This window comes from Strix uralensis, chromosome 2 (assembly GCF_047716275.1).
Source record: "Strix uralensis isolate ZFMK-TIS-50842 chromosome 2, bStrUra1, whole genome shotgun sequence".
Taxonomy (NCBI): Eukaryota; Metazoa; Chordata; class Aves; order Strigiformes; family Strigidae; genus Strix; species Strix uralensis.
The window spans coordinates 69,677,531-69,689,628 of record NC_133973.1 but is presented as its reverse complement, the minus strand read 5'-3'; the positions used below and the strand labels follow the sequence as shown (position 1 = coordinate 69,689,628).

The following is a 12,098-nucleotide window of genomic DNA, read 5'->3' as shown; positions in this document are numbered from 1 at the left end:
TTTGTCCCAAGGTTTTCAGAAAAATTCTCTTATGGAAAAATTCTATTATGGAAACCTCTCTCGTGAAATTTCTTGTCAATTTGATTCAATTGTGTCTAAACAAATCGGAAGACTTCAAAGTCAGATTTAGAGCAGGACACTCCCTCCAGCCTTACTTAAACTAGGCTAACATTATTAACCTTGTTTACAGAGTATCTAGTGCTGCTTTGTCATAAAATTATGACAATAAAATAATTAGATAAATTGAGGAATAACTGGGTGGTACAGGAGGTTGCTTGCACAAAGCCCCGCATTCCTCACCTCACCATTTTGGCGTGATGGCTTAGAGCGCAGTTCAACAGCAGCATCACCTACAGAGTGTCTGTGGGTGAGGGTTGTTGCCCTGGTCATGTTTTCCTACAATGAATGTGGGATGCCACATGTCCTCCTTTCTCATCTTCCCACTTTCTGCCCTGTATAAGCATGGATGTTCATGTGGCTATGCAGTAAATGGGATAATGGAACAGATATGACTGGAAAGTAAAAAACCGACAACAACTTAAATGAGTAGCTTTCAACAGGGTGAGTTCCCTGATCCATCTCAGCACACAGCCACATGCCTGCTAGTCCCAGAATAAGGAAGGCAGAAGGAAAGTGTTGTCACAGACAAGGCAAAAGCAGGACAATCCCATTGGCAGCAGCCCTTGTTTTTGTCAGATTAAAATAACGCCAGTATCACAGCCAAAAATAGTGCAGCAGAACATAAAATAAACAATGGCTGGTCTACTTTGTAAAGGAACAAAGTAAGCAAAAACAAGGACTCCTATGTAATTTCTTCTACAGGATAGACTAAACACAAAGGGGTGAGACTTCAAGAATCCTGTGTGTTCTACAGAAAATCTGAAAAAGATGGATCCCCAGATTAATTCCAACTATCTTCCCCTGTTTCTGATTTTTGTTTTTAATTTGCTTGTACTGATTCCTCCTCTAGTCTTTTGAACTTGGTTTTCTCAACGTTCAGCTCTAACACCTAACAGAATGTTAGAGGATTTGAGACTTAACTCAAACATCTGGTTTTGGCATAGCTAATGACATTTTTACGTTAAAAATCAACTTCACATGTTATTTCTGTTGTTTGAAGCATGCATTCAGCTCAGCCATGCACTCCTGGGTCTCTTTGTGCCTAGAATAAAGACAGTTTGACCATTCCAGGATCTGCCACAATAAGAAGTAAGGAAAGAGGTAAAAACAATTCATAGCTTCATCCCATCACAAAACTATTATTCTTGAAACTACTCCTCTTTGAAAGCTTAAAGGGTCAAGCTCAACCATATTTTGTAACTCTTCAGCGTGGTAGAATAATATTTATGTAACATGCTATCTTCTGAAAGTAGAGATCAGAGGGGCCTCTAACAGGCACCCCCTGGTAAATCATTTATGGTGTCACTGACATCAACTGTCCACCCTGTCCCTCTGATGGAGATCATCTTACCCTTCACAGGCACAGCAAAGGACAACACGTGCCTCCATCTCCTCCAGATCCTCTCACAGGCTGCTATTTCAATACCGGATCCACTTTTCTTTGGCACTCACAGCACCAGTGCTGCAGCTGACACATGGAAACATTTTTCCCTTTGCTCAGAGGGCTGTGGCCACCAGCAAAGGGGCAGAGAAGCCTACCAGTTTGCCAGGGACCCTTCCTCTGTGGCTACATTTGGATTGAAGATCTCCACTCTAAGCGTTTTAGGGCACCAGGAACGCTCCCCAAGAAGGAAGTTAATTAAGATGTGCAACATGGACTAACAATGACACTAGGAAGCAAAATGAAGAAAGCCTGTGTGAGAAATAATGAAATCCTCTAGGATTTTTTTTAATTTAAGTGCTAGACAAATCGTGTATCTGTTGACATATAGCTTCTTAATATACATTCATGCATTAGCTCTAGGTAAGTGAGACTGAAAGATATTTTATTTTCAAAAGGTAAGAGATCCCAGGAATTCAGCAATGCTGAAGTAAATTTTAGAAGCTGTCAGAGGTGATCAATGGATGGAAAAGACAAAAGCCCTGTTCTCCTGCCTCCTCTAGAGAGAGTGGATTACTGATGATTTGCTCTAGAGCCACCCCAGGGCCCCAGGATAGCGGGGTACACTCAATGGGGAATGCTAATTTCTAGCCCTCGGAAACCTGCACGTTGCTGAAATATTTCACTCCAATGGTTGTGTGCTATGAGGTTGCTGAGCAACGCTGGGAAGTCCAAAACATTTGTTGTCAATTGCACAAGCAAAAGCTAACCTTAAGTAATGTGCTATCTATTTAGTTGGCCCTTCTGAGTAGATACAAGGCCAAAGGGACTGATGCTTTGCTTGACATATTTTCCCACTTGAAACACTGCAGGCCCACATGAACATCTTTTTTTTTTTTTTTGTTGAAGAGACTTCCTCAATACCCATGGCAGGCCTCATCTATCCCAGGAGCAGAATAAGGAAGTAGTGGGTAGTAAAGAGTGCACTTAAGCCTCCCCAAGATTTGCTGTACATGTGCCAAAAAGTTATTCATTCAGGGCTCCTTGTTGCTTCTGAAAGACACAGCAGTTTTAAGGTTCCCTAGCAAAATCAGAACAAACACTGATAGGTGTATGACAGACAGGTACTTTTGGAAATTGATAAATATTGCCTATAGCATCAAAGAACTGACTTGAACATACACACTCTTTGCTGGTGAAATGGCAGGTTTTATGTGTAATGAGCATTGTGGGCCTTTCCCTTTCACACCATGCAGAGCACTGACTCATATCCTGAAAAACCACAGAAGACAAGGAGCAGTTCCCTCTTACTTAGGCTGGTGCTGCCAGCCCTGCCTTCCCCTCCTAATCAATGAAGAAGAACAGGCTCTTCTACAAACAGGCTCATCGGACATGTTTTAGATGTCTCCATTAAGCAGCAATGCCTATTTCTCTCCCTACGAACACCTGGTTGTCTCTCTTGATGGTAAGGGGGAGTCCAGACAACTAGCTCAAATGTAGAGATCTATCTGCCATTGGTCAGATGAACCATACCTAGAGATCTGCAAGGTCTCGCAAAGGATTTGGAAGAGTATTTCCCAGTTCAAAAGTGCTACTGGGGGCAGAAATGTTGTTCTGTTGCTGCCGCTGCTTCTTAGTGTGACTGACCAGCAGGACTGCACATTGGCAGACGCCTCTTTACTTATCATTCAACTGAAAATTTACAGGTTTAAAAGAGAGAGTGGAAAAAAGATGAAAGGACAGTAAAGAGAAAGAAAATACTAAAAGGAAAGAAAATATCAAGCAAGATGCAACAGTTTGTGAAGACGTTTTGTTCTCTTTGTCCAAGGAAGTTGGGGGCATCATCACTAGTGCTTGTCTTGTAACAAAAGTAACTCTGGTACCATAACAGGAGAACATAAACTTTGAGGCAGAAACCAAAACTCAGCGTAGAAATAACAGAAATGAGACAGAATTGCACCCAGAACCAGAAAACATGTATTCAAGCACAAGCATAGTTCAGGAGAGTTGAAGGTAAAGGGAAGGGCTGATGGTCGTGCTGTGTGCTGACAGCATGGGGAAGTGGCAGCCCATGTGAAATGCAGCAGACGAGTCCCCAGTCAGTTTGCGCTGGGAAAGATGACAAACAGGATTTTGCAGGGGAAGTGCTGGAAATCCTTGAGTGGACTATGGCTAGAGATCAAAGTCTTGTTATCAGATCAAGAGCAAAAGTCAGTCCATCTTACTTAGGTACCTAACTTGCACGTCAATTTTTGGCACCTAGGAGGCAGCACTTCAAAAATGCCCCATACAGATAGGAAAATGATATATATGTTTTTGAAAGACTCATGAAATGGGCTTATTTGCCAAGGTTGTGTGCTTAAATTGGCTGGGCTGGAAACCTTCTAAAAATAACCCTAGAGAGTTATTTTTACAAAATAAAACCTAGGAAATTCAGATGTTACTCATCATGGGATGCGGGTGGGAAAATATTCCTGAATGTGACAGCTGGCCAATTTCTGGTTCAACAGTCCCTGAAACAGTAAGAGGTGATAACAATTTGGATGTGGTTTTGATTAACAGAAAAATTGGTCATAACATATAAATCCAAATAACTTAATTATGAGTTCATGAGTGTGAAAGTAGGCAGGAGGACAAGCAAGAGAAGGACTGTAACTAAAACTGTTAATTCCCAAAAGGCAAATTTTCACAACCTACAGCTATGTCTAAATTTACATGTTGGCTTTCACCGCGGCTCACCACAGGTCTCATGACTGTCTGGGCTGGAGGATGACTCAAAGGTGACAGCACTCCCACCCTATCTCTGTATGCAGGCTTCCCCTCTGTGGCGCCCGCCCGAGATGAACTGTGGAAGAACGTGCTCCCGGATGCAGAGACCACCAAGTAAATCTGCATTGACTTGTCCAGACATAGCCTGAGGGGAGTGAGTGATTAAAAAAGGTCTACAGAGCTGAGGAGCTCAGCTAATCTAATGTAGGGGAAACCTGGCATTTAAGTCAAAAGGTGACAATGCAGCTCAATTTTGTATCCTGAAGATGGAGGAAAGTCTTATAGAATATGCATGAATTTTTACTTCATGAAGGATGATAGAAATGAACAGAAAACTTAAAAGAAATTACTCAAAATTTCAAGAAAAAGAAATTTTTTTGCCCAAAGTCAGGCTAATTTACATTTTATATAGGAAATTAAATCAAAGAGCAAAAGGTTCTTTTTTATATAAACAAAAGGGAAAATAAGAAATTGAGCTGTTTTGCAGACAAGATGGGCCACAGATTAAAAAGAATATGTATATAATATACATATATCTAATTATATATTATTATATATTAAATAATATTGTATGTTTAATCTTCTCCCTTCTGACTGCTAATACTCATTAGTTTTCCTGACTGACATCACAGTTATTTGAAGGTGTGTAACAGTACTTTAGATGAATAAGTTTTATTCACGGATTGATGTGAAAGTAGTAGTAGGTGTATAGGTTCTTACTGAGGTCCCTCTTTTAGCCTACAACAAAAATTCTGCATGTTTTAGTTTGAATGTTAAGTATGGGAACTGTATTTTGTACTCCATTCACATAGAAATCTGATACCAAAAAGTATCTTGGAATATTCTACAATATTCTATGCAAGAGGAAAACAAGTAGGACAAGCTTTTTAGGAACTATAAAGGTGCAGGAATGGAAGTCTTAAAACAATGTAATTGCAAAATTTGAAAATGCATATCAATAAAGCTTTTCAACAGAAATTAGCTGAACACCTCTTAGAGCTTACATTATGTCAGCTTTACAAGGCTCTTATTCCATTTTTATCTGACACACAAAATGAGAGTGAACAGAAAAAAATCAATTCTGATGATAATGGGCATAATTCTTAACTCATTAGTGTTACACCTACTTACTACTGGGACGAATTTGCTCCTCTGAGATTTAGTAAGTCAGCTTTCCTAAAATCATCTACATTAGTTTCCTTCTACTCACCTTTCAAAAGCCTCCAAATTAGCATTAAATGATACTAGCAAGGCTAAAATGAACCATTTTGACAGTCCTTAAAAATGGAGATTGTATGTTCTTTTTGGAAAGGGCACCAAACAAACGTTGCTGTCTAATGACTGTCTATAGCTCCTTTTTTTCTGGAAGCATTTCATAAAGGATACTCTGAAAGACACAGAGTATGCTGCCACAGAGACCACACATATGTAAATGATGGGTCAGACACCAAGGTTGAATTAATTATGAGAGTCTCATAGGGACCCATCTGTCCTGCAGCTGAAGGGAAGAACCAGACTGAGGAGAGAGAAAACATAGACAAGAAGTGGACAGGGCAACAATTATCTCATGTTGCTGAAAATGGTCAAAACATCTATTAGCGCTAGAAATACACACATGCACACATCTGAGTTTTCAAGAATATAACTGTGATGAGTGCCACTGGGGACACCATGACATTTGGAAATGGCTAAGATGGGAATCTGCATATAGACTGAAGGCCAGACTGGGGGCCACACTACCAGGAAAGTGCTGAAGAATGGCAAAGTCAAGCAGGTCTATAGACTGGGCTATGGGAAAGGCTTTGCTCTCTTCAGAGAGGTTCCCTGCATTTCCTCCTGGAAACCTTCAGGTCTTTGAATTAGCTGAACACACAGACACACACTAAATTCTCAGCCATTTGCATTCATCTGCAGGCTAACTAAAGGTTACCCTCAGCAAAGTACATAGTTACACAGTTAAGGACAGATTCTGCTGGGAAGATGGGTCTCCGTTACACTACACAACAACCACAGCTGGGATCCTGTAAATGTGCTCAGGTTCCCCTTTATGGGTTAAGCTGTTTTAGGATGATTGGTAGATCCAATGGTACAGCACAAAATCGTTAAATGTGGTGCTCTGCTCTGCAAAGCTAATTTTGGAATGAAAAAATCATTGTTTTCTTTAAGAACTGCATTTGGCTTTGTATTTTATTTTATTTTTTCACTTTTGGCTGAACTCTTTTTAAACACTGACTTGCAAGAATTCTTTTCTCCCGGGACTCTGGGGAGTCTTGTGGATCTATGCTGCAGGGCACTGAAACCATCAGTTCTGCCCATTCTCCTCCCTCCCTCTTTCTCATAGACCTCCTTTCCATGTTTTTCCCTTTTTGACTTTGAAGAACAGGAGAAGATCCCCATTACCCAGCTTCACCGCTCTGTAAAAAGAATTTTAAAACTCCTGATATTACTTAATCACAGCTTTCAGTGCCCCTGCTGCCATAAAACATTATAACAATGGGCTGGCACTTCATCAATTGTAATTTGCTGATATTACAGTCACAGTAGTGCTCGACATAATTGCCTTGCTCTACCACTGACTCGTAAGGCTTCTTGATCTCGGTCAATATTTCTTTGCACTGGGGGTTACAGTCAGAAATTTTGGTCTATCAGCTCAGCTTTTTTTTTTTTCTTCCCATCTGATCAGGATGCGTCCCTCCAAATATTCAGCACACCATTGCCCTCAAATTTCATTCCCAGACATTTAAATCTATTAGGACACACTTTATTCTTCATTATTCTCAATTTTACACATAGCAGCACAACACTTACAACTTCCAGAGATAATAACAGCAGTTATTAAGAATGAAGGAACTAGCTTGAAGACAGTAAAATAAAAGAAATTGTTAGGACTTTGAATTTCTTGCAGGTCCAAAACCCCTCCCAGCAAGAATATGACTTCAAACCATGCAGATTATTAATAAGATGTTTAATTCAGGACAGAAGGCACCTTGAGAATCAATTTGATTATGTTGTGTTTTTCTGTAGACAAATTAAAACATAAATTATCAGCCCAAATGACTTCTACTGGAGACGAAGGACAGCAACAAAATAAGAAAAAAATAATGCAAATTCTCCCTGACAGAACATACTGTGTCTGACTCATTCTGTAAAAGTCACCATTGTGAGCTACAAATATTTCTTCCTTATACGACTGTAGCTTCTCTGAGGTTGGGACAGAGGTGACACTACAGAAGCAGGAAACAGCCTCTCTGCAGAGAGCTGTCAGACACAGCAGGCATGCAAGCACCCTTGCTGGACACTTGTAGGGAATAAAGCAGAAAATCCATGCCCTGTTTCACTTACATGGCTATATGGACAATCACACTACAGACTTTCTAAAACACTGCAGGGAGCAGATATATTTTGATGTCTTCAGCTAGTTTTTTGTGCCACTGCTTTGTGACACCACAGTGTGGCTCTAAAAGTTGCCTTCCCAGGCAGAAATCCCTTCCAGAAGTGGACCACTCTCAGATGCAGTAAGCACAGGGTGGAAAGAAGATGAATGAGCCTAGGGAGATGCTGTAGGCTTTCACATGGGCCAGCTGACAAGCCCAAGTGCTGGAAAGCCACTGGGGTACTGATGAGGAATTGTCTGATAGCCCAGCAGGACTGCAGTACACCTATCCTTCTCATCCCATTGTGATTTATGCATGCAAACGCTTTGTAACAGAGCACTTGCAAAAGACTTTCTTGAGAGCATCCATGTGAGTACAACAGAATATTGCCAGGATGAAGGGTCACCAAAGGGGGGGGGCCACAACAAGGATTATATCCCATTTGTAGCTCTGGCATGCTCAGCTCTAAGATCCTTGAAGTGATTCGCTTTTTTTCCAATGCTCTGGCTGCCGTGACAAGGGTAAGAGCTCTTGTCTGGGCTGTGGGAGCAGCTGAGGACATTTGAGATGAGCTCCAGGCTGGAATTTGCTCCATCCCGAGTGCAGGACTTTGGATGCCATGCAAAATCCCACGTGCTTTGGCCAATCGGCTCACACAAGTGGAAGGCTACTGTAAGAGTTAAGCTTTGCTTATTCTGCACATTTTGCCAAGATTTTGAAAAACCACTTAATGGACTTGGACAGACTCAAGGAGTGTTTTTAGATTCAAGTACTACTTTTTAATGGATTTATTTTATAAACATTGGCATTGAGATTTTCAAAACTTCTTTGGGATTTGGCCTGCTGATTCCTCTTAATTTTTAGTGTAAAGTAACATCTGAAGCTGGCAACAACAGCAACATAATTGTATAACTCCAATAGTTGCATAAGCTCATCTCACATGCACAACAAGGCCTCCATCCACCAGGACATGGATGAAATAGGTGGCTGATGTTTCTGTCTCGAGGATCATTTCCCTTTGGCTTTACGAACCATAGCACAAATATTATGCCCATGTCACCCAAGTGTCTAATTTGAAAAGGCCTTTCAAGCCTCGAGACTTCAAATTTATATCGATAAAATATGTGTGTGTGCATATATATACAAATATATGCATAAGTATATAGCTGTATTTATTTTACATACATCTGTGTATTAATATATATGCACACACACATTCCTACGTGCATTCTCCTCCCCTAGTGCTGGCTACCTGGCTGTTTGCATCTCTTTAGAAACTTCCAGCATTGCTGTTCTGACTCTGCACAGCACTACCTCCTGCTCCTCCATGGCCCTCTGGGAAGTGCTAGGGCTTGGAGAACTTCAGTGAGACAATATCACACATGTTTTCAATGGGCTCCTCCTCTGAGGCTTCGAGGCCTTCACCCTATTATAGAATCATGTCACAGAATGGTTTGGGTTGGAAGGGATCTTGAAGACCATCTAGTTCCAACCCCCCTGCCATGAGCAGGGACACCTTCCCCTAGACCAGGTTGCTCAAAGCCCCGTCCAACCTGGCCTTGAACACTTCCAGGGAGGGGGCAGCCACAACTTCTCTGGGCAACCTTTTCCAGTGCCTCACCACCCTCACAGTGAAGAATTTCTTCCTTATATCTAATCTAAATCTACGCTCTTTCAGTTTAAACTATTACCCCTCATCCTATCACTACACTCCCTGATAAAGAGTCCCTCCCCATCTTTCCTGTAGGCCCCCTTTCAGTACTGGAAGGCCACTATAAGGTCTCCCTGGAGCCTTCTCTTCTCCAGGCTGAACAACCCCAACTCTCTCAGCCTGTCCTCAGATGGACAACAGATACCTATGGGTGGGAAAGCGATCAGGATGCTGTATGGTGCATAGGCAGTGCAAGCACTTACAGCCTGCAGGTAAAACTAGAGCTGGGGAAAGGTGGTGGGGTGCAAAAGTGGCTGGCTGCACAGAGGTCCCCAATTCACTCTTTCTGCAGCAAAGTTCAGGACAGTAACATAGCATTCCCCGGGGACAAGAAAGAGAAGGGAAAAAGAATGAAATCTGGGAGAAACACAGCTTTCTCATTTAATCACAATAAACTGAAAATGTCTTATGCATTCAGAATAAAGGAAAACTAGTCATTAACTTATGTGAGGCAGCTGGTTTCCCAATAATGGCTCCTACACATTCTGGTTTTAATATTATTGTTCTTGTCAACTGTGGGAACGCAATGTATATTAATGATGGTTTATTCCAAATTGGTCATTGTCAAAGTTAATAATTAGGTAGTCAGGCACTAATTATCTCTATTTTGTCTCAAATCATTAACTAAGAAATCTGGAGAAGTAATTTTGGAGGCAGGCATCAGAGCCACATGCAGTAGGGCGGGCTCTGCTGTGGGCACAAGAGACACTTCACTCTGGAGAGCAGCACCAGCCTACGCCTGGGAGCAGAGTCGGGGTGATATTGCTCTGAGTACTGGGTGCAGAGCGGCAGCACCTCGAAAAAATACATACATGTGTGGTGCCCATCTGTTCTTTGCACCTCTGGTTTACCCATGAAGGAGGAAAGCTCCTTGAAGGCATTATGTGGCACCTGGACAACAGAGCTGCTCCAGCGGGGCCACCACAGGCCACCACTGCTGCCTGCAGCTCTTCTCCCAAACAGCATCCAGCTGGATGGGCACCAGCAGGAGGGCACAGCAGTGGGGTGAGGTGGCACAACGGGTCTGCTCGGAGGACGTGAGGTCTCAGCATTTACTCTCAAATAAGCCTCCTGTGGAAATGATGGCAGGGAAGTGCTCAGGACAAGGATGGGTCTGGCACATAGGGAATGAGGGACCTCGGGAATATGGGTGGAGCTGCCCGAGTTCCTGCTGGGGCAGGGGACACCTGAAGCCTTCAGTAGTCATTCAGGGCATACATTTTGCTGGCCACTTTAAATTGAATTGAGTGTATCTTCACAGTGCCTTAGGAGACAGCAACCAAAAAATTCCCTTCAGTTATTCCAGTATAATTTGTCATCCTCATTTAAGAATTTTCAAGGTGCCCTTGTAGGCACAAAAAAAACCTGTCAACATGTCAAGAGAAGCACCCACCACAACCTGTAATGAACTTACTTCAACATAGAGGATAGGGAAAATGCCAATCTTGTCACCCAGCATTCCTTCTGCCCAGTTGTCATCTACCCTCCTGATGACCGTCAAAATTTCATCCTAAAATCAAAAATACCAAAATATATAATCAGATTTTTTCAGTAGAAAGATGCCAGTTTTCAGTTACCCACATAACAGCTTCAGGAGAGAGTACAGAGAGGAGGCCGTAAGTCACGTAAAAATGTTCCCTGAATTCTGGGCCAGCAGCATCCCTGGTCCAGCATCCCACCCCAGGCATCCCATCCAAAATCCACTGAAGCACCCTGCAGACCAGTGCAGCTCATACCAGCTGCCAGCAGCTCCAAGGGCCTGGGCACAGCAGGTAGGAATAAGTAACTCTTGGCTTCATTACAAGGACAGGGAGAACATTTGACCCAGGAGGTCACCTCTAACCCAAAGGTGAAAACTCTAGCATGAAGCTGTCCCAGTGCATCCAAGAGGCCATTGTGGCGCTTAGCTGTTCCAGAAGACAATTCAAAGGGAAGCACAAATAGAGCACAGGTAGTCCTGGAAACACTTCCAGCAAGAAGCACAAGGTATAGCACGAGGTGTTCGGCAACTAGCCTACCCTGCTGATGCACCGAATGTCAGTTTTCCTTTTTTTTTAAAAAAAAGGATGTAAAAGTGCAAAGCAGGTAAAAATCCAAGGATAACATAATAAAACCCAAGTAGCATTCAACTGTTGGATCAGCTTCAGTTTAGATACAAGTTTGTTTTCTAAAGCCTATGGCATTTTACTATTATATTTAATATAAGGGATCTTAGAAAAATTTCAGCTGATGATGAACTTCTTTTGTGATTATAAAACAAGAGATTAAGCAAAGTGCAAATAAGATTCATATCGCTCAAAGTTTCTCTTGATAGAGTTAAAACCTAGAACATACCAGTCATAACAAAAGCTCAGGTGACTAGAACCAAATACTGAGTTTTCCCAGTTTGAGCTGCTCAACTTGTCAATGGATTTCTGCTACCATGTCTGTCTGCTGGCATTATCACACTAAACCCGGCCTTGGGCCAGCTCCACTTGCTCCAAAGGCTGTGGAAGGCAGCCCTCTCTGCAGGGCACTGCCTGCACGCTCGGACCTCCTACGGCCAGAGGAAAGGAGGGGGCTGAGAGAAGCTGCAAAGTTTGTTGAGATGCCATTCATTCTCTCATGGCATACAATCTTCCTCTTCTCCTGTGCAGAAATTTATAAAAAAGAAGAAAACATCTTCCTCCAGAAAGCTGAGACAGAGTTCCCTGCTGTTTTCACTTATTTCTACCATTCACTCTAGGAAAATAAGAGCTTCATA

At 42.2% G+C, this 12,098-nt stretch overlaps 1 protein-coding gene across 1 annotated transcript in view; it reads right to left on the bottom strand.

Annotated features, from left to right (window-relative positions):
• The window catches only part of SH3RF3 (SH3 domain containing ring finger 3), a 257,874-nt gene that overhangs the window by 77,238 nt on the left and 168,538 nt on the right, over window positions 1-12,098 (bottom strand). The window contains exon 3 of the mRNA XM_074859161.1: window positions 10,770-10,865. Coding sequence (XP_074715262.1) covers window positions 10,770-10,865 — 96 coding nt within the window. The remainder of the gene's footprint in view (window positions 1-10,769; window positions 10,866-12,098) is intronic.